The sequence below is a fragment of the Oryzias latipes genome, chromosome 22 (genome assembly GCF_002234675.1).
Source record: "Oryzias latipes chromosome 22, ASM223467v1".
Taxonomy (NCBI): domain Eukaryota; kingdom Metazoa; phylum Chordata; class Actinopteri; order Beloniformes; family Adrianichthyidae; genus Oryzias; species Oryzias latipes.
In genome coordinates, this window is record NC_019880.2 from 16,762,670 (window position 1) to 16,784,742 (window position 22,073).

The 22,073-nt window shown below is 41.1% G+C and overlaps 3 protein-coding genes across 4 annotated transcripts; 2 read left to right on the forward strand and 1 right to left on the reverse strand.

Annotated features, from left to right (window-relative positions):
* The first annotated feature begins 171 nt into the window (after window positions 1-171).
* On the forward strand, window positions 172-7,646 carry zbtb8a (zinc finger and BTB domain containing 8A). Of its 2 annotated transcripts, none has more exons than XM_004082380.4 (4): window positions 172-369; window positions 5,604-6,466; window positions 6,556-6,725; window positions 6,816-7,646. In XM_004082380.4, the coding sequence occupies exons 1-4, from the start codon at window positions 305-307 to the stop codon at window positions 7,131-7,133; spliced, it is 1,416 nt and encodes a 471-aa protein (XP_004082428.1). In that variant the 5' UTR covers window positions 172-304; the 3' UTR covers window positions 7,134-7,646. The 2 variants fall into 2 exon arrangements, with proteins under 2 accessions (XP_004082428.1, XP_011488822.1); XM_011490520.3 differs by lacking the exon at window positions 172-369 and adding an exon at window positions 385-615.
* A 1,408-nt stretch (window positions 7,647-9,054) lies between these two features.
* On the forward strand, window positions 9,055-13,896 carry hmgcl (3-hydroxymethyl-3-methylglutaryl-CoA lyase). Its single transcript, XM_004082381.4, has 9 exons — window positions 9,055-9,192; window positions 9,405-9,488; window positions 9,609-9,716; window positions 9,805-9,900; window positions 10,599-10,747; window positions 10,839-10,902; window positions 10,999-11,187; window positions 11,318-11,443; window positions 13,457-13,896. Exons 1-9 carry the CDS (start codon window positions 9,097-9,099, stop codon window positions 13,556-13,558), a joined length of 1,014 nt encoding a protein of 337 aa, XP_004082429.1. The 5' UTR covers window positions 9,055-9,096; the 3' UTR covers window positions 13,559-13,896.
* A 391-nt stretch (window positions 13,897-14,287) lies between these two features.
* Window positions 14,288-17,018, reverse strand: LOC101161595 (gap junction beta-3 protein). Its single transcript, XM_004082639.4, has 2 exons — window positions 16,710-17,018; window positions 14,288-16,142 (listed from the first exon to the last, which is right to left on the reverse strand). The coding sequence occupies exon 2, from the start codon at window positions 16,073-16,075 to the stop codon at window positions 15,215-15,217; it is 861 nt and encodes a 286-aa protein (XP_004082687.1). The 5' UTR covers window positions 16,076-16,142; window positions 16,710-17,018; the 3' UTR covers window positions 14,288-15,214.
* Between the last annotated feature and the right edge of the window lie 5,055 nt (window positions 17,019-22,073).

Consider the following 22,073-nt stretch of genomic DNA (forward strand, 5'->3'; position numbering starts at 1 on the left):
ATACTGGAGGAAATCATGGTAAGGTGAGCATGAATTCCTGCGTGATCTCGAGTGGGTATGGTCGTTTTTAGGCTGAGGTACGTGCTGTTCCTGTAAAAAGGCACTGGGGCTTTAAATGGCTCCCTGAACCCTCGGGCACCCTGTTAATAAACACCCACGTCAGCACGGAGCTCCAGTCTCTCTGACCGGGTTTCGGTCTTTAGGGCTGAGCAGGAAGTGCCTGGCTGTGGACCCTGGACGGGGAGAAATAAAAAGCGGAGGGGGAGGGTCAGAAAAGGCACAAATAATCATTTAAATAAAAAAAATGGATATAGAGGTAGATGCAGGGGCAAGTAGAGTGTGCCGGGCGGCGGGTGAATCCAGTCACCAGTGAGTATCGATGCTTTTCTGACGGGGTATATATATCAGGGCGTCAGCGGGTCCTTGCCGACACCTCGCGCCTGCGAAGGCGTCGCTCGCTCCGGGCAGCAGGCGAAAGCTGCTCGCTGTGCTCCGGACCTCCGGAGAGGAGTGGGGGCGCCTCTCGCGGATGGAAACGGGCGTTTGTTTCATCAAACTGATTCGTGGTGTGGACATGTTTATCTGAGCTCGCGGCGTGCTTCGCCGCTGGAGGAGGTCGGTGTCTTTTCTTTTTTCTTTTTTTTCCATTGTGTGCTGGCTGGAGCCTGAAGTGGGCGTCGCTCCAGGACAGACGGGGCTGCTCCGGATCGCCGCTACCCGCTTTCCTCTCGTAGGACTGCAGCGTTCTCGTGTCCGTTTGGAGGTCGCGCGCGGCCGAACGAAGGGGAAATTGCTCGATTAACACACGAGACTCGGTTCTGAGTGTGATTTGAAGTACCGGAGTGTTTCAGGCGGGTGTTTCGCCGAGGGTTATCGGGCGCTGCGGAGCTTTTCGAGGCGTATCGCGATAATGAAGGACGCATTTAAATCCATCAAGTCAGTCCAGACAGGAAAAATGACTTGCTGGGTTTTTATAAAGTAGTCTGTCTTTCAAATATGAGCTTTAGGCAAATTATTAGTATGCCTTTCGTTGTTTTTTTTAATGGCTTCTATTAGCTGCAGAAATCTTTATTTATAACTGTACAGTATATTTGATTCATCATTCATTTAACCAACAGGGTTAAATAAAGGGTTTGTTACCCGCCCTTCCTGATAGAGTCGGGTGTAATCCATTATAAAGCATTTCCTGATTGATGGATCACCCAGCCAATCAGAGCGCAGAACGGTGGGCCGGTCTTCCTTCAACATGATCCACTGCACAAAGATGCTGCCAGAGTAGAACTTTAGGACATCTTATGCTTGTTTTTTAATAGCTACTTAATTACTGACATTTCTATGGAGCCCTGAACCCGCAAATTTATATTTTGTGCACAAATTTGAGGATCAGTTCCTTCTACTAATTTGTGGCCTACAAAAACAACATTCTGTGGGAAAAATACATGTGTGCACAAAATGCTAACAAAATATGGCTTTAAAATACAAATTTCTGTGCAATAAATACACATTTGTGCACACATTATGCCAATTAGTGTACACAAATTTGTGCACACTAATTTTTGGCCACTAGTTTTTCCTACAAAATTATAGTTAAATATTCATTTGTGGCCACGAAATAACGGAGCCTTGGAAATGACATTACAAAAATAAATAAATGGTTCCCTCACATGTATTTTTAGTTTTTTTTTGCACAAATTAGCATTTAGTGGCTACAGAATAGTATTTCATGGGGACAAATAAGAGTTTTAAGGGGGAAATTAGCATTTTGTGGCCAAATATTTGTATTTTGTGGCCACAAATTAGTAATGTAACTTGAAGATGCTAAAATACTATTTTATTTGCTAATATTAATTTTTGGCCATAAATTAGTATTTTCTACACACAAAGTAGCATTTTTTTTGGCCCACAAATTAGCATTTTGTGCGCACAAGTTAGAATTTTGAGGCAATGAATTTGTATTTTTTGGGCACAAGTTAGTATTGGAACTTGAAGATACTGAAATACTCATTTGTTTGTACTAAAATGTAAAAAAATAATAAAATGGTCATTTGTCTACACAAAATACTAATTCATGGTTACAATTTTTTAAATGAGTAAAAATTTTGTTTCATTTAGAGCTCTGTACATTTCCCCCGTGCCTTTTAAAATACTAAGTTGTGACTACAAAATGCTCATAAATTACTAATTTGTATCCACAAAATGCTAATTTGTGACCACAAAAGGCTTATTTGTGTGTACAAAATACTAATTTGTGGCCACAAATGATATATTTGCAAACATGGCGTAGTCTGAATATGCAGTCCTGGGGGGTATTCCAGAAAGCAGGTTATGCTAGCTCCCACGGTAAGTTTGAGGCTAAGGAAGTTGATAATCTGTTCCAGAAATGGAGGTATGTTTCAGGGTATGTCAAGTTGCCATGGCAACTCATGCTCATAACATAACCTGGGGCCTCATTTATAAAACTTTGCGTAGGATTTGCGTCAGAAGTGGCGTACAGATGAAACATAGGACGTGCGTACGCACAGAAATATTCAGATTTATAAAACCGTGCGCACGCACATCCTACGCATCTTTCCCTTAATAAATCACAATCAATTCTAAATGCAGCGCAGCTTTTGCGGCTTCATGACACGCCCATAGTTGCCCATAAATAGTCCGCGAAACGCCCACAAATGAATATTCATGGATTGCGAAATCATGGCAAACACAGAGAGGAAATGAAAAAAAACGTAACTTCACTCAATGTGAAGTAGAAGTTATCGTTGGTGAAGTGGAAAAGAGGAGGAAATGTTGTTTGGAGGGCACAGTGTGGGCATTACTAATGCCAAAAAGGCACTTGAGTGGCAAACGGTGGCAGACGCCAAATGCTGTAGCCTCACAACCTCGGACCGTGGCCGAAATAAAGAAGGAATGGTCGGACATCAAAGTCGAGGCATAAAAAACGTCTAGCGCTGCATCGCCAGAGTGTCTCTGCCACCGGGGGGGGGGGGGGCACCGGAGCGCCAGATGCACCAGGTGACACGCGTGGTTCCTCCGAGTGCTCTTCTGTAACGCCGGGCCCAAAAGCCCGCAGAGGTCCAAGAGGACGGCTCGAGGAAGTCGGAACCGGCTCATAAGCCACTCGTCCTCGTTTGCCAGCTAGTCTTCTTGCTGTCTAAAGATGCGTTCACTCTGAATTCTTCAATTTGCCACATCTTCTAAGAGCGCAAGATCAGCCATTGTGCGTCATTACGCATTGTGATGGGGCATTTTATTTCCATCCATTTATTACATCTGACAAGCTACAGATGTCGGTAATAATCGACGTGGAAATGGGAAATTGATCAGCGCAAATGTAATTTCTTGTTGCTTTCTGAATGGTTGAGACATACGCCATACATTGTTTCATCAAAAATAAAACAAACTAAAGGCATATGCATGAATACCATAATTCCGTAACTGATGAAGAAGGTTTTACTATGAAAGCAACTTTCCCCAGTGGACAATTAGTACGTCTGTCCGTCCGTCCGCACGCCCGCAACTATCTGCTCCGCCAGACGGACACACTGACGGGAATATCAGTTTTGTACATTATTTCGTTCTGTTAACTATATTGTTTATGAGGATGAATTGCACAACATGCCAATATTGCAGAACATATTTCACTTTTCTTTTTGCAAATAAGTGTTCATTTGAATTTCTGTTGTAATTTTCGTTTGATTTTTTTTGTTTGTTTCACTGCTGAACGATCAAACGGGTGTTCGTGTAGGTTGTTAATTGTAAGACTTGCTTTGTGAAGTCGTCATGTAATTTCTGAGAAGCAGTGTTGTCATTTTCACTTTCACGTGTTTCTTCCATCTGCCGACGGTGTCGCCGTTTCTCATTTCACCCGTTTTTGTGCGTACGCCTGGGTCAGAGCTTGCGTGAAGGACCGCACATTTTCCCGTCAAGTTTGCTTTTTATAAATATCAATTATTGAGTAGAGAGTGGCGTACGCAACGTTTATAAATGAGGCCCCTGGTCTGGAGCAGGTTTAGGTGAAGGTTGGTTTGTTTTCAGAGAGGTGAAGCAGCATGACGTGTCCATTTGAAGATGATTTAGTGGATCAAGAAGCTCAGATAATACTTTTTCCACCGTGAGATGGTGATAAGACCACATATGGATGTAGGAAAAATAAACTTTTTACTTTGATCTAACTTTGCTTTAGTTAAGATAAAAAAAATTTTTTTTGTTAAGTTAGCTTTAAAATAACACTTAGTTTTCAGACAGTTATTTTCCTTTCATTCAAATTAATTTATTTAAGTAGGTGTAACTTTGGTGCTGCTGTTAGATCGGCACCGCAAGGGATTGTGGGATACCATTCCCTTTGCCTGTCTGGACAGATTTGGGTTTAAGTGTGGCTTTTGACCAAATGTGTTTAGATGTTTAGCTGTTTTACAGTGTTTTGCCGTGTTTTGATGAGTTATTTTGTCCTGCTATGCTTAACTCTCTGCTCCTTGAGTGAGAGGGAGGGAGAGGATGATGAGTTTAAATAGCACCCCTACTGCCAACTGCTGTAATGACAATGATTGAAAGTTTCTAAATGAATGTACTCATTTTGTGCATATTGTTTCGATCTTTTTATTTTTATACAAATGAGAATATCTGCCGGCTCAAACTTAAACATCTGAGAGTTCAAGAATTATAATTAATTAAGATGGGAAAAATATTAATTGAATTGGAGTAATATGACATTTAGTTAGATAAATATGTAAATTTGAGTTGTATAAACAATTATTGAGTTTTATAGACGTAGGAAATTAGGTTAAATAAATTTATCTCAATTACTTGTTACCAATAGAAGTAATTCATTTAAGTTGGCAAAATTGGATAAGTTTAATATATATATATATATATATATATATATATATATATATATATATATATATATATATATATATATATATATATATATATATATATATGCATCACAAGTAAAATGGAAATAAGATCAGAAACTCGTGCGTTTAATTTGTCTGTTCTTTTTCTACGTGCAGAAACTCTTCAGACGCCGTCATTAAAATGTCCAACTCCGTCTCACTAAAGTGTAGCGCTCTCTTTTTTTCACCACGCGTTTCCATGGTGACTCTGGAAATCGGCGATCCATTGAGAATGTCTTTATGTACATGCCGTGCACGTGCATTAACCCAGGCTTACCAAGTCGAGCGTAATTACACCAACTCATATCCGGTCTTTTGGACCCGACATACCAAGAGTAAGCAAGTTCAGGCGGATCTCAGCCAGAGTTCAGGCTTAAACTCAGGGTACTTTAAACATGCTTCCTGGAATACCCCCCTGGGGTTTCTGTCTTGCAGTGCCCAGACCTTCCAATCCAGATCCAGTCCTCTTGTCCTGCATGTTTTGTCGAACGTCTTTTTCTGTAAATCCTGATGATTTTAGTCCCTGTGGTTGGAATCAGGTGTGCTGCAGCAGGGGAATTAATAAAATAAACAGTGCATGGATCACTGCTCTGACCCAGAATTACAGAAGCAAGCTGCCGCTGATTTATTTTTTCTGTCTCACCAGATCTAGACATGAATTTAGAAAAGTAGTGAGCTGTGCGAACGCTGTGGTGTTGTGTCCTGCAGGCAACCTCAGAGGTGGTTCAACACGGCTGACATCACAGTGGCTCACCAAAGCAACCTACTGAAGCAGCTCAACCAGCAGCGCCGTCAAGAGCTGTTCTGTGACTGCAGCGTGCTGGTGGAGGGGCAGCTCTTCCTGGCCCACCGCAACATTCTGTTTGCCAGCAGCGGCTACTTCCGCATGCTGCTGTCCCAGAGTTCCGACAGTTCCCTCGAGACCGTCAATGCCACTTTTGACGCCTTCAGCCCAGAAACCTTCACCATTATCCTGGACTTCATCTACTCGGGTCAGCTGGACCTCTCCAGTCACAATGTCATCGAGGTCATGTCCGCAGCAAGCTACTTACAGATGAACACTGTCATCAACTACTGCAAGAACTTCATCAAATCCTCCTTGGACATCAGTGTTAAAGAAGAAGACAGCGACCGGGGCCTCAGCTTGTCTGAAACCTGTAGTTTTGCCAGCGGAGCAGGTGAAGAGTCTGCAGAACAGCCACAGCCGGGACCCGGTTCTGTCAGCCCGCCACCAGCACTCTGGACCCGCGACAACTCCAGGTCCCAGTCTTCCTTTAAAGACCCGGAAAGGGAGGTTTCTGCCTCAGCCTTGAAGACCAGCCCCAACAGTCCTGAGATTAATGCAGAGGCAGATGACCTGCAGGACCCTCAGGACCCTCTGTACACATTACCCGGATCGGAGCGCCGGCGTGGAAGAGCGGCGGCTAAACGGAGACCGTCCATCAGCACCCGTTCCAGCCAACAGGAAGACCAGGACCTTCAGGAGCCAAGGACACTAAAAGTTGAAAATATAGACGAGCTTTACGCCTCACTGCCACAAATCGTGGGTGTTGTCGGGCATTATAACAAAGGTTTGTTGGGAAATGCCTTTAAATAAAATAAAAATTTAAAAAACAAAAGAAATTCCTAATATTTGAGATTTTTATTGATTTCTTTTCAGATTCGAATCCAGTTATGCGCTTTAAATGCCCCTTTTGTACACACACGGTGAAGCGGAAGGCAGACCTGAAGCGTCACCTGCGCTGCCACACCGGCGAGAGGCCTTACCCATGCCAGGCCTGCAACAAGCGCTTCACCCGTCTGGAGCATCTGCGCAACCACTTTGAGACGGCAAGTCTACCCACAATCAATATTATGCGCAGAAAAACAATAACAAGTTTATACACCAAATCTCAATACATTTCTGGCTTTTTTTTACAGATTCACCAAGCCAGGAAGCTGGTATGCAGGAAGTGTAAGTGTCAGGTGACGGAGGAGACCGGGCACGTGGTGTGTGAAGGAACCCGACGCTACCGCATGTGCACGGCCTGCATCCAGGAAGTGGGCTGTGACGACATCCCCCTGGAAAGTCTAGGGGAGTCCAAGGAGGAGCCGGCCCTGTTACTAGGCGTGGATGGGGAGGAGGAGGGAGACAGCAAGAGAAGCTGGATGATGAACGATGAAGATGAACTTGCAGAGGACTCTGGGGCAGACCTCATCATCCAGCAAGTGGACGACAGCGATGAGGAGCTGCAGTGAGATGGGGACGTTGTGTGTACACATGTGCTCTGTGCATTTGCTAAAAAGAAAAAAGATGAAGCATCAAAATTGAAGCTGGTGATGTAAATACAAACTATTATGATGTTGTAAGAGCCAGTTAGTTACATACAACTTATTAATCTTTCATTTCAATATGGTTTTTGTAAATTATTTTAAAGATATGCAGTATCCAAAGCATGTATATTCTGTTTTTCACTTTATTCTGTCAATTATAACCTTTTAAGCCAGTGTTTTTAATCTTTTAAGGCATGAAATCACAGCTTTTTTGGAAATTTCTCTTGGCATTTATGCCGAACAAAGTGACTCAAACTGGATCGCTCAATGGCTTCCACGGAATTGTGGAGAAATGAGAGCAGATCTTCCTTTTTAAGTGTCTGTTGCAAATACTTGTTCTTGTTTATAAAATGCACTAAGTTTTAAATTTATTAAATTATTGGTTTAACTGTTTTTAGTTTTTTTTTTACTTTTTGACACAATAAAGATATTTTTATATTTTTGTTTCTTTGTCCTTAATTTTAAAAAACAGCATTAAATTAATTTCAATGTTCACCTTTGACAATACATTTTCAAAAATATAGAAAAATGGAAAAACACAAAAATTGGTGATCTGTTGGTTTTTGTTGAATTGTGGATCTAACTGTTTTGACTTTCTTACCTTATCAGTTACTTAATTTCAAACAAAAGCTAAAAGTTGCATCAGTCAAGTTATTGTATAAAGGAAGATTTGGGGCTTTGGGTGAAAACAAAAGCTTTTAGGTTCAGCCTAAAGTTACTGGGGGGGGGGGGGGGGGTAATTATAAATTATGGTTGCTTAAGTGTTGAGGCCTGGACATGACATTGAAAATAAATAAATAAATTGTTCCCGCAAATTAATAATTTGTTGCTATTATTTAGTATTTTCTGCGCACAAATTAGTATTTTGTGTGCACAAGTTAGTATATTGATTACACAAACTGGCATTTTATGCCCACAAATTAGTATTTTGAAACAACAGATTAGAAGTGGGAATTAAACATAATAATATTTGCACCCACAAAATACTAATTTGTTGCCACCAATTACTAGTTTGTGCACATAAAATGCTCATTTGTTCCCTCAAAACACTTGTTTGTTCCAACAAAATATTAATCTATGCACAAAAAATACTAATTTGTTCACAAAAATGTTCACTTCTGTGCACAACATTCTGACGTTGGCCAACAAAATCAGTTTGTTGTGCACACAAAATACTAATTAAAACTAATGTTGCTCATTTGTATGCACAAAATGTTAATTTATTGCCACAACAAGCTAATTTGTACTAACAAAACACTTCTTTCTTTTAACAAAATGTTAATCTGTGCCCTTAAAATACTAATTTGTGTACACACACACACACATAATGCCTGTTTGTGGCCACAACATGCTAATATGTGCACACCAACTGCTGATAAAAAACTAAAATGTGCACATAAAATGGTAATTTCTATGCACAAAATTTGTGCCCATGAAATTACTCATTTGTGCACCCAAATTTTGCCACAAAATACAATTTTTGCACAACAATATTTAATGTTTGTGCAACAAAATAGTTATGTGTGTCCATGCTAATAAAAGGCTCCTCTCTACCCACATAACACTTATTTATCATCGCAAAATACTACAGTATTTGTGGCCATAACTTAACTTGAGGGAAGAATTTCCCTTATTTATTTATTATTGGGATGGAGAATGGGAGATTGAATGTCACGTCTAGGGATCCCTTTGTATTCTTGGTGGAAATTATCTAAAAACCTTTTATTTTAGTCAAAAAACCTTTAAAATCCCAGCTAAAATGGAACTTCAGTCTCAAAGAAGCAAACAGGCTCCAGTTCCATATTGAACGGTAGTGGCAACCTCTGAACCATAGAGGGCGCTCCCTTGGTCTTTGCTGGTGGGCGCGTGACGTCACAGAGAGGCTGTCATGGCGGCTGTGGTCAGGCTGCTGAACAGAGGGATTTTAAGCTCAGCCATGGGTCAACACTACCTGGCGTTGAGCACCGTAGCGAAAGTTAAAGCGGTGAGTATTTCATTCTATTGACGGTCAAGTTTAAAATCACGCCTTTTAATGACTCAACGATAACTGGCACTTTCCCAGAGCTTAGCTACCAAGCTAGTTTTGTAGGAGGAAGGAGGTCATTTATTTATTTTTCCTACTTGTCGCGCTGTCAGGTTCCTTGTGTCTGTTTCACCTTTTTTCCTGCACGTTTTCGTTTTGTTGAATGTCACCAGACTGGTTTGAAAGCAGGCCACGCGCTTCCAGAGAAAGTGAAGATCGTGGAGGTGGGACCCAGAGATGGACTTCAAAACGAGAAGGTGACGTTTATGTGTTTACATTAGGACATTTGGACCGGGGTTGAACCTGTTTACAGTCCTGACGGCTCTACTGAAACACGTGCATAATCGTTTTGCTGCTGCTTTGACTTCTGTTTGCAGAGCATCGTCCCAACAGAGGCTAAAATTCATTTGATTGACATGCTGTCAGAGTCAGGCCTGCAAGTCATCGAGGCCACCAGCTTTGTTTCTCCTAAGTGGGTTCCCCAGGTCTGTAGCTGCCTCGTTGGTCTGTAAGGAGAGTACTGACACGCCCCTCTTTTTCGGAACTAACCTGTTTCTGTCCTCACCTGCTCAGATGGCAGACCAGGTGGAGGTGATGAAAGGAATTCAAAGGAAACCAGGAGTGACCTATCCGGTCCTCACGCCCAATCTCAAGGGTTTCCAGGCTGCTGTAAGTTCTCCAAGACTTCCTGTTCCCACCATGCTCCAAAGAGCTCTAAAACATGTTACATGAGACAGATGAAGCCCAAAATGACGGTAATTAGGATCACTGCCAGAGCAATCAACAGTTAAGATTCTAGTTCTTAAATTTACACTTCATTTTATGATTCTATCCTGACTTATTTTCTCATTTTCTCTCTATATTTGGTCACATAAAAATCATAATTGTGCAACTAGAGATATAAACCAAACAAAGGAGGAACTTTCATTATTAAAATCCTATTTGTTTACATTGAAAAAGTAACTGAAAGCAAATTCAGCCTAAAAAGCTTTTATTTAATATAGATATTTTTATCTACAAAAACCAAATGACAGTTGTCTATGTTACCTTACAGGGCAAAGAGTTTATTATCATCTGAATTTAAAAAAACAACAAAGCTGTCTAACCTAAAATTGAAATCCAGGGCCATTAAGCAAATTAATACAGCAGAGAATTACTAAAGAATCTTTTTCACTTTCATGATCACACACAGTTTGAGAGCTTCTTTATCACTTTTGCAGAACCTCATCTTTGCCAGCATTGTTAGTTAAGATAAAATCCTTCTTCTTCACCTCATCTTCACAGGAGACATGCCTCATCATGTTCATCTGTTTGTTCCGAGTCTGACGAGGACAGTGGTTTTTTTCCCCTCTCTGCTCTCTCTGCAGGTAAAGGCTGGAGCATCCGAAGTCGCCATATTTGGTGCTGCATCTGAGCTGTTCAGCAAGAAGAACATAAACTGCTCAGTGGATGAGAGTTTACAACGCTTTGACGAAGTCATGAGAGCAGCGAAGGAGGCTGCTGTGCCAGTTAGAGGGTAGGAATTCCGGTTTCCTCTCTACCGCTGAGACACTTTTAAATCATCAGGAGTTGTTTAAGTCTTGTATCTGTGTGTTTCATCACCGCAGTTATGTCTCCTGTGTCGCCGGATGCCCATATGAAGGCAAGGTGGCACCTGAGAAAGTTGCACATGTGAGTTTTGACGCAACGTATTCTGCCTTCTTTTTTCTTTTAAAATAAATCTGCGTTTTGGGACAAAATAACCGTTCATTTGCGTCCACCTCACAGGTCGCCAAGCGTCTGTACGCCATGGGCTGCTATGAGATCTCCCTGGGCGATACTATAGGGGTGGGGACTCCTGGTAGCATGGTTGACATGCTTGAAGCTGTGACCAGAGAGGTGCCAGTCAGTGCTCTGGCGGTGCACTGCCATGACACGTACGGTCAGGCCTTGGCTAACATCCTTGTCGCTTTGCAGGTACCGTTCACGTCTCATATTTTATTTAGAAATTGATTGGGTTTTTAATGAAATCGCTTTGGTTGTTAGATGTTCCTTCACAGGTTTTATTCTTTCTACAGTGATGTGCAGCTTTTCATCATTTTTATAGATGGGGATCAGTGTGGTGGACTCGTCTGTAGCAGGACTGGGGGGCTGTCCTTACGCTCAGGGCGCCTCTGGAAACGTAGCGACCGAAGACGTCGTTTATATGCTGCATGGACTTGGAATACAGACGGTAAGAAGAACCAGTTTGTTCGTCGTTTTTGGACATTTTCATTTTCTCTGTAGCTTTACAGTTTTTACTGCTCAGTTTTTGAAAACTGTTGCCTCTAAATCTTTAAAAGCATTTGCATCCTTAAGGGGCTCAGCTACAGAAAGACAGGACGGTGAAGTTCCTGTTTGTCAAAGTGTGTGTGAAATGTGTGCTCCGCTTTCACCCCCTCTGGGCAGAGCGGTGAGATGCAGTCAGAAAAAGATGGCATGGAGAAGGAAATAAGTTGGACAGGCTCTGGTGTCTGCACACCCGTACAAATCCAATAAAACAAAGTAATTATTTTCTGAGGATTGAAATTAATTCTTGGATCCATCCATCAGTCTTTCAATCTTCAGAACGCGCCGAATCCCTTTCGGGGTCATGGGGTTACAGGAACACTTGAGAGGCACAGATTAACCTTGTTTTATACCATGGTCCGGGTCAATACTCGATTCTGATTGGCTGCTAGGTGTACATTAAAAAGTGATATACCACAGGATAACCGCACGGTGAAAAAAGAAGTTCCGTTCACCTTGCTTAAATGTTTTGTATCACTGCGCCGGCTTCTTTAAAACAACCTTTTGCTTCATCATTTGGACAAAAACAAGCGGTAAGAGGTGAACTTTTTCTCTGAACTGATGCTTTATTCAACCCATCGGAAAGATCGGCAAATATATGTCGCAGAATCTTGACTGTAGCGGTGGTGCGGCGCGACGCAGAATATTTGTTACGTGGTGCGGTGTAACAAATAGTCAGCTTTTTGTGAGAAAAGCGTTCCAAATCGGGGAAAAAAACAAGAATTAAGGACTAAAAACTGGTTAATATGTATTGCTTTTGTAAGTGACCATGTTATAAGCGGGTTAATGGCCTTCGAAGTGTGCATTATTACTTTTTAACGCACTTCGCGGAAGCAACCGTCCGACGTGAAGGCTTCCACGGCGTGCGTTAAAAAGTAATAATGTACACCTCGTCGGCCATTAACCCTTACTTGAACTGTATGGAGAAGCCAGAGGGGACCGAAGAAAACCCACGTATGCGGGGGAGAACATTCAAACTCCACACAGGAGGGTTTCAGCAGGGATTTGAACCAGGAGAGGGCTAACCACTACACCACCATGCAGCCCTTCTCGGATACTATCTCTAAATCAGCTAGAAAAACTAAGGCAAAAGCGATATTTTTGTTTGGTCAAATGAATCAAGAACAAATACAAATGTTGTAATATTCATGTACAGTAAGATATTTTTATGAGTGGCTTATAACAGAAAAATGCCCCAGGAATGTAAATACAAAATTAGATTGGTTGGTTGATTAGTGCAGCTCCCATCCTAATTTGTGTTGGATTATTTTTATTTTAGTGAAATTATAAAATCATTATGTCAGTCAAGGATCTGTCAGTAGGTTGCAGGTCAAGTCCGCCCATTCTTTATCCTCCATATATCTGTTCGTCAGTATGTGACGCATCTTACCAGCAGGTGGTGTTGGTCCACAGCTCGGCCCACGTTTAAACGATGCAGCCATGGATCTTTGAGAGTGGATTATTATCTTTAAATGAACATTTCTTTTTGAAATCACTGAACAAACTAGTGATTATTCTCAGAAATCTTCTGTTGGGGAACTTTGTCTGAACAACAACAAAAAACTACCGTGTGTAGTTCAAACACACGCATCAATTACTGATCATGGTTCAACTTTTAGGAAAAATATTCTCTTGACCTGAGCTCTGAAAGTCACAGCTTCTGACTTTTTCATGGTCAGGAAAACACACTTTTTTATTTATTTATCTGGTCTGTAATATTCAGTGTGTGATAAAGAAAAGTGGGACAACATCGAGTTAAAAAGTCCTACATATTTGTAAGAATTATTCAAATAAAATGTCAATTTGAAAGAAAATAAATTTATTATTTATATTTTGCAGTCTGCATTGTTACAAATATTCATGTTATTGGTGTATTTTAGTTTTTCAAGCCTCTCAGAGTCTGACTCTTTCTCCTCAGGGAGTGGACCTCACCAAGCTGATGGATGCTGGAGCTTTCATCTGCCGGACCCTCAGCAGGAAGAGCAGCTCCAAAGTGGCACAAGCTACCTGCAAACTGTAGCAAACACCTCAGTGGCGCTCAGTGCCACTAATCTGCAGACTCATCGTCGTCTTCTGAGCTTCTCCAGTTGGATGATTGCCACATTTCTCACGGCGCCGACTCATGCTGCTTTTTACACGTCATGAATTCTATGATGACACAATGGTGACACACTGGACAGTGCCTTATATTAAGACAAGAAGCGTCACGTTTTCGATGATTGTTTAAGATGTTGGGCCTCATAGTGGTTAGTAAAACATGTCAAATATATGTATATGTGTATATTTTAACTGATTCTCTTAAATTACAGTTTGTACAGATTATTGTAGACTTTCAAAATAAAATACTTCACAGTAAAACCTGGTGTTAATCAATTTTTGGGCAGTGTAAACAGTTTTTTGTGAATCTTTGATTTTTTTTTTGTCTGGGATTTGATGTAAGACATTGAAACTGACTAGAAATTTTTCTTAGTCACAAACACAATTAATCCTTTTCAGTTCCTACTAAAAAACCTGACAGACAAGTTTACTTCCGACTTCTGCAAAAACCTAGAGAGAAAAAAAACCTAGATCTGGTGATTAAAGTTCAGATTGCTACAGAAAAATTCCCAACATGGAGGCAAAAAATAACCACAATGCAAATAAATAACACACAATCTACCAATGCTTATGTTTGATGTTCAATATAAACAATGAATTGACAACAAATTCTATTGACTGAACCTTAAAAATAAAAGTTACAGACATTTGCAACTGTTTCACAAATGTGCGGATTCACTTTAATTGTAATTTTGTACAATTTTATACAAAGAGTTGCAAAATAGGTATCCCACCTGTGTGAGCAAGAAGTCACAATGTATCACAATAGTTTAGCAACACACTTGTCTGTGCTGCGCTCCAACACCACATTTAAAGACAGGTTTTGAAGGATTTACATAAAAAGAAACTTCGTACAAGCACAAAAAATGTTGCACAGCATACAGCTATAAAGACCTGAGACCTCTGCAACATGCCTGCAGGATGACACTGTTAAAGGAGCAAGAAATGCAATTTAACTTTTTTTTTTTTTGCAATTATTTAACTTTCTTCAAGTATTGCAGTTTTACAGCAAACTGACTATCCGGAGCATCCACACTCCCATCGGTTTCATCTCCTCAGTCAAGTCCGGCAACATCAAATCATAAAGTTTTGATGGGAACAACAATTAAATACCAGCTGAGAAGAACTAGCCAAACCCTTAAGAACTCTAAGGGTTGTGATGTGTCACTGCGGAGACAGCCAAAGAACAGCGAATACCTCTGCCAGGTGTGTCCTCCAACCCTGAGTGACTGTTTTTTTCTGTTTCCCCTCCCTTATAAACTCCAATCACAAAAAAAGACTGAAACAACAGCAACTGGAATATTCTGTGGGGCAGAAGTCAAGAGGTGTTCAAGTTCAAGTGAAAAAAGTTCATGGCCGACCAATAAATACGAGTTTTTAGAGCAGATCTGCGAATGTTGTGGAAGTGGATTTGGAACCCTAGTTGAAACGATTCTTTCAGTCAGAAGTGAAGGATTCAGTCCTGATGACTTAACTTCCAGAGTTGTGCTGCAGTTTGGCTCGTGACTGAATCTCTTTTTTTGGGGAGGATTAAATCCAAATACTGCCCATCTGCTCTTTGGACTGGTGTTAGTTACAATTACAAAGCCAAAGACAAATTGGGAGCAGAGGCTCGGATCTTCTTTTCAAGCGCGAGGTTTCTCGGTGGAAAGAGACCATTGAAGGATGGAGGCAAGTCTTTCTCATCCTTCTGCTCTTCCTTTGAAATCTGCAGATTGCTCTTCCCCATGAGGTCATTGTTGTAATGGTCGCAGTAGATGGCCACATGGCGACGGTGCTTTTTGATCTTGTGTCCGAGTCTCGCGATGCGCTTGGCGATGAGATAGATAATCTCGCAGATGTTGAGAACAACGCAGAGGGCTGATGCTCCCACCATGAAGTATGTGAAGACCTTCTTTTCCGTGGGGTGTCCTATGTAACAGTCCACCACGTTGGGACAAGGTGAAACCTCGCACTTGACCAGTCTCGGCAGGTCGAAGCTGTCGTAGATGTGGTGGAGGATGTAAAGGAAGCCAATCTCAATGCCCGTCTTAACAAAGAGGCTGATTAAGTACGTCCACCACAGGCCGCCATGTTTCTTCCCCGTGTTATTGTAGAGCTTGCTTTCCTCGCCAAACTTGGCCTTGTGCTTACGTTCCCGGTCATTCCGATACGCCACATGCATGACCACCATGAAGGAGGGGCAGGTCACAAAGATGAGCTGCAGGGCCCACAGGCGAATGTGGGAGATGGGGAAGAAGTGGTCGTAGCAGACGTTGGCACAGCCGGGCTGCTTGGTGTTGCAGTCAAAGTCCTTCTGATCATCGCCCCACACCCGCTCCGCTGCCACCACATACACCATCACCCTGAAGACGAACACCACTGACAGCCACAGCCGCCCAAACGCAGTGGAGTATTTATTGACCCCACTGAGGAGAGCTTGGAAAGTCTTCCAGTCCATCTTCTGGGCTGCTGATCAAATATCTCTGAAGTATCTGGAACTCTTCTCTTTCAGCTGGAAGAATTTTCTAGAAGAAAAAGAAAACAAGACGTGTTGCTGTGGTCTTAAAGATCTAACTTTTAACACTCATGATCCAACAAATTTCAAAGCTGTTTTCATGCTAAAACAATTTCAAACTTTGACTCATCCAGGAAAAAGGCTCGGAGCAGCAATTCGGGAAAAACGGGCTCACAAGGAAACACATGGATCCTACGTCTTTACACTCACGCGCATTTACATTCAAAATATTTTTTTCGTTAAAAATGCGTGTTTTAGGACAAAATTTCTTAACTTGTGTATTAGTAACCATAAAAAACAAATGTCCAAAAATTCAAACTGGATATGGGCCAAAGACAAAGCCCGTTTACTAGTTTTACGCACGAGTGGGTGTCGTTTACTAACACTTTTACGCTTATTTGGAACAACCTTCGCTCTTCATATAAATACCTAAATTATATAAATAAAATCTTTTTACAGTTTAGCCAACGAAACACCGCGCCGTATACGACTGTGGAATCACTTCTGACAGACAGAGACGCACAGTCGGCACCACAAAACTTACTTTTCCAACATTTGATGCGAGTTTTACGCTTACCTTCAAATGTAAAAATCCACAACTACTTCAAACATGTCTCCTGGATAAATGTAACTAACACGATGTTGATGATTTAAAGCTGTTATTCTATGTTTTAGCGCACGGATTTGGCTCCTCAGCAGGTATTCGCTTCTGTGTAGAGAAATGCGCCTGTGGGAGTGGTCTAAGGAACTTCCCCAGATGTTCCTTCAGGTTGCTCCCTCCTCCCCTTCCTCGCAAGGACTCCTTTTGTCCTCCTTGCTTTCTGAGAAAAATCAAGGCAGTTTATGTGTCTACAAACTTTACAACACTGAGAAAAAAAATGACTTTTATCAAATCAAGCATTATAAACCCCAACTTTTTTTTGATGTTTGTTGGTTTTGGAGCAAAGGTTACGGAAAAATCCATATATGAAAAGGATACTTCAGGACAAAGGTTATATCTGTGGCTCTATGAAAAGTTATATCTAAAGGTTTGAGTGCAAAAATGCTGAACAACACAAAACAATGTTAGTGTCGTGACTTTCCTCTTCCTTGTTTCAAAGAACAGGACTGCCAACTTGTTTCAACTTGTCAACTGGTGTTTGTTACCTAAGAGCAGCCAAAGAGGCACACCTTCCCCTGAATAACCCATTTTTTTTAAGCTCTGCATGTTCTCTGATGCTCTCTTGCAGCCTGCTGGGCTTTCACATGCAAAACAAGCCGGTGATTAGTGAGGATGTTCTGACTATGATGCTGCTTGGTATGTTCCTCTTTCGTAGAAAGATATATGGCATCAGTTGAACTGACAAGACTGTACAAGACGAGCCAGCAGCCTATTCAAAGTTCTCAGATGTCAAGATTATCACTGATCTCCTGGGATCTCAGGTTCTTTATGATGTTGTTCTTTCCACTTTTATAACCACAGAAGAAGACACGCTATAGGTGTAACAGTAGCAGGATAACATGCGGAATCCATGGCCAAAGAGGACACACATTTCCAGACCTGTTCAGACTGTGAGAGCTGTACAGCTTTCTTGGAGAAGGCAGTCTTGAATCCATGGGAGGTCTCAGTGATCCTGTGCAGCTGTTCCTTATCTTTGCTGGATTGTAAAACAGCAAACTGTTCTAAGAGGAACATCAGAAGGTCATAATGCTACTTTGTGTCAGGGTGTTCCTCCTCTTTCATCCAAAGAAGTGAAGGTTCAGATCCACCAAAGTGAGTTCAGACTATTTTGCTTGTTTTCTGGTGATGAGTGGCACCCCACGGCCACATTTGTTTCCCATCCTTGTTCCTGGTTCTCCGCAGGAGGCTGGTCTGAAACGCTCACTGAACATGTGGCAATGCCCATTTTTATCTTGTGTGAAAACATGCTTTTCAAGCCTGATTGAGAATGAAAGAGTAAAGTGGAGCCAGCTCAGTTCAGGTCATGTCAGGTCTTGTGTTGCTGAAGTCTCTGGGGGGGCAAAAGCTCCAAAAGGACAGCTTCACACAATGACCCCACCCAGCTTGAAACAACTCTCAATTGAAATGAAAATGACTGAAACCCAGTCAAGCTGAATGGAGAGAACTGACATTGATAGTTTTCATGTTGAATCACTTTAGATCTTTTTCCTCAAAATCTCATAACAGCGTTGAGGATGTTTGACCTTTTTTCTTTCTCTTGCAAGTGTCACCTTATCTGCTGTGAGAGAGGCTGAGGCTTCAAGCTGAAGTCCAAGTTTTGTTTTTCTCTTACCCACTTTGGGATGAATTAAAAAGTTTGTATGGAGTCACGTTCAACTTTGAAAATCCTATCCATTCTTGTTCTTCCACTTTTTGGCCTTTGAAGAGATGCTGCTGCACTTTCTTTCCTTGTTGCTGTCTGATTGTAAAATGCAGTTGCAGGGAAGTAAATTTAAAACATGACACTTCATAGCTGACATGCCTTTGAGGCTTTGAGCCCCCCCCCCCCCCTTCCCCAATGTTTATAACCTCAAAGTTTAATGAAGGCTCTGTACGAGCAGAAGAGTTTTCATTTGACCATAATGTTTCCAGAGTTGGAACCCTTTCAGCTTCATTTCATGCTAGTATGGGACTAAAGAGCCTTTGAAACAGAAACAGTCAGTTAGTGCAGTTGATCTCCCTAACTTTGTAGTTTCAGCCAACAATTGTGCAAGGTCAGTTTTCATTAAGTTCATTTGAATTTTTTTCACTGAAGCATCTTCTTTTGTGGGTTTAGAGATCCACTCCAATCATTTTTTGATTTATTTTTCAAAGTGTTCCCATTGGTCTTTTAATTATGATTATGCCATTTTTAGCCAAAAAGTAAAAAAAAAACTGTAATTTTCCAGGACATAGTTTCTGCAGCAGTAAGTCATCAGAAACTTGTTTTTCAGTTGTGGGAGGGACTGTCGATGCAGAGTAAGCATGTACACATTTCCCATAGTTTAAAAACTCTCCCACCAGCTTACAGCTCCTCACAACCCCGACCTAAAACTATCGGTGCAACAAAAAAGGTTAGCTATATTGGAGCTATCCAGCTGTACAGTTTTGAGGGAGGGAAGTAATGGATTTATTTGTTCACAAGTGGATGTCTCAGGATGGAGCAAAGCATTCAGCTCCATTCTGCTTTGCTCCATAATAGAGCTTGAGTCTTGCCATGGTAGCTTCTAAGCCACACTTACAGCCTTATTTCATCTGCTCCTCATTCACAAAAAAAAGATATACTCAGAAATGCAATTTAAAGTTTACACTTCTCCATTATGAGGAAAATGCTACAAAAACATTTTAAAAACAACAAAAAAACAACACAATTTTCATTAGAGTGAGGCTTTAACCCTTGTGCTATCTTAGATGACCCCACCCTTACATTAATGTGTTCTCCCTACTATGACAAAGGTGGATAAAGGTGGAAAGATTTCATGTAATCCATGGACACCAGTGAAGATCACAAATCATTGAAGAAAAAAGGTTCAGCGCACTGTCTAGTGGGTCTAGATGACCCAACTCCCAACGTTAAAGTGCCTAGGATAGCACAAGGGTTAAGAAGGTCTTCTATGCATTTCCGTGATTTAATACGCTTTTCTTTTTTTATTAACAAATAAACACAGGACTTGCAGGAATCCAAACTTCTGCCTAAAAAAGAACCAGACCTTTGAAGATCCAGATTTCTCCAATTTTGGTTAATTATGTTGATCTTTCCAGTCTGAGAAAAGAAGAGTCCCTGATTGACGAAAACTGTTACATACATACTCTTAATTGCAAAAGTAAAAACCTGATTTAACCACCAGACTCAGTCTTTTTTTTCAATTGCATTTATTGTTTCCTTGAAACAATAAATTGAAACTGTATGTTTGAAGCAGCTCACAGTACGCACGTCCGTCCCCTGTGAGGAGCTTTGGCTTTCTGCCTGTTTGAACTGTCGACACAACATGCTGCTTCTTGCAGAGTCGTTTCTGCATAGAATCAGAGTAAAAAAGACTGAAAAGTACCTTTTGTTTGCCCTCAAGTTAAGCTTATTTGTTCCATTTGTTCTTTTTTTTTATCAGACTTCCTGCCTGGTTTTAGGCTCTCCTGGAATTTTGAAAAGGAAAAAGAGAAAGATGTGACAGAAAGTTGTTGAAGGAAATACAAAGATGTGGTAACTGCACAGAGCTCTGAGCTAGCAAAGGTTTAAGGAAGAGTTTAGTTGGCTTACTGTAATTTCATTTAAGTACAAGCAATGAGCAGCCTCCAGCAGTCTTTGACTCTGCCTCATTGTCTTTAACTGCTGCTGTGCTGTTTTATGTCAGGGAAAAAAACCACCATACTCAATCAGTCACTTCATACTGCCACAATGACATCAAGACAACTGTATTGTCTGTGATGAGAAGATGCTTTTTAAAGATACTCGACTGACCTGAATGTGGGGAGAGGTAGACAAATGGATTGTGTAACATCTATGAAGAAGATTAAAAGATGGAGTAACCAAACTGCAAACAGAACTGTGAAAGGCAGACCAAATGTGAGGAGAAAGCAAAACGTTTGACAATAATTTACAACTTGGATTTGTTAAAAAAAAGAGAGAGAAAAAAATTACCAGATTATTTGGAACAAGACAAAAATTTAACAAAATCATAAATATGTCACTCCTGCATAATTATTTATATTTTCAGAGGTAGGTTTATTCAAAAAGAGCAGCATAACTTCAAAATTAATATCACTAAAGTAGTAAAAATAAAAAATCACTATCACTAAGGGAGCGCCCAGCTACCCTACGGAGGAAGCTCATTTCAGTTGCTTGTATTCAGGACCTCGTTCTTTTGGTCATGACCCAGAGCTCGTGACCATAGGTGAGTATTGGAACAAAGACTGACCGGGGCTCTCTCTTCAACACAAAAGACCGATACAGCAACCGCATAACTACAGGCGCCGCTCCGATCCGCCTGTCAATGAATCTCACGCTCCGATCTTCCCTCACTCGTGAACAAGACCCCAAGATATTTAAACTCTTCCACCTGAGGTAGGGAAACTCCACCTACCAAGAGATGGCAAACAACTTTTCTCCAGTCAAGAACCATGGCCTCAGATTTAGCTGTGCTGACCCTCATTTCAGCTGCTTCACACTCGGCCGCAAACAGCCCCAATGCACGCTGGAGGTCCCAGCTCGATGAAGCCGACAGGACAACATCATCTGCAAAGAGCAGAGAGGAAATCCTGTGGTCCCCAAACCAGACCCCCTCCACCTGGGTTTTTGGTATTCAGGTCTCACGATATTCAAATAAAACGGGGGAAGGCCGCTTTTGCAAAGTCTTGGCGGTAACGCCATTAAAAATCGACAAACTTTAATATACCAACGTTTTTTCTCAAATAGCTTCCCAAAGTTGCTCGAAGAGTTTGGAGGTGATAGATTGAAATCCCTAGGAGTTTAAAGTCATAGAGGTGATTTTTTTAAACATTCAAGATGCCGGACTCTTCCTGAGGTACAAGATCAACAAAACTTCAACAGTGGTTGTAGACTTGAGCTGATGGCAATTGTGTGAACTTTCATGAAGATTTTCTGAACAAAAGTTTTTTTTTCGGATATTGTCCAAAAATTTGAAAACATTTCTAGACACTAGAAAACAAGACAAACAAAAATTTATTGTAATTAAATAAGTACTTAAAAAAAGAAAAATGAAGTTAATGTCTCTTTGTTTTTTCCACAATATATCTTTACAGCTGTAATTCATGGCTGAATAACAATGGATTCTCAGCTGTAAAGATCTGCTTTGCGCAGAGTGGAAAAGTTTTGGATTTGGATTGGTCTGTTTAAATGCACCCTATTATTTATCTTCTCTCAACAGCAAAGCTTATCATGTAAAAATCCAGGATGTACGTCAAAGGTTTCACTGTGGAACGTAGGAGGAAGGAAACATGCCAGGGTGGAGGAAGACATGCAACGCC

Excerpts from the sequence above, each read along its gene's own strand:
- hmgcl (XM_004082381.4), top strand. The coding sequence starts at position 9,097 with ATGGCGGCTGTGGTCAGGCTGCTGAACAGAGGGATTTTAAGCTCAGCC. Across the intron at positions 9,717-9,804 it reads CTCCTAAGTGGGTTCCCCAG|ATGGCAGACCAGGTGGAGGT; the intron begins GTCTGTAGCTGC and ends TCACCTGCTCAG. Across the intron at positions 10,903-10,998 it reads CACCTGAGAAAGTTGCACAT|GTCGCCAAGCGTCTGTACGC; the intron begins GTGAGTTTTGAC and ends TCCACCTCACAG.
- LOC101161595 (XM_004082639.4), bottom strand. The coding sequence starts at position 16,075 with ATGGACTGGAAGACTTTCCAAGCTCTCCTCAGTGGGGTCAATAAATAC.
- zbtb8a (XM_004082380.4), top strand. The coding sequence starts at position 305 with ATGGATATAGAGGTAGATGCAGGGGCAAGTAGAGTGTGCCGGGCGGCG. Across the intron at positions 370-5,603 it reads GCGGGTGAATCCAGTCACCA|GCAACCTCAGAGGTGGTTCA; the intron begins GTGAGTATCGAT and ends TGTGTCCTGCAG. Across the intron at positions 6,467-6,555 it reads TGTCGGGCATTATAACAAAG|ATTCGAATCCAGTTATGCGC; the intron begins GTTTGTTGGGAA and ends ATTTCTTTTCAG.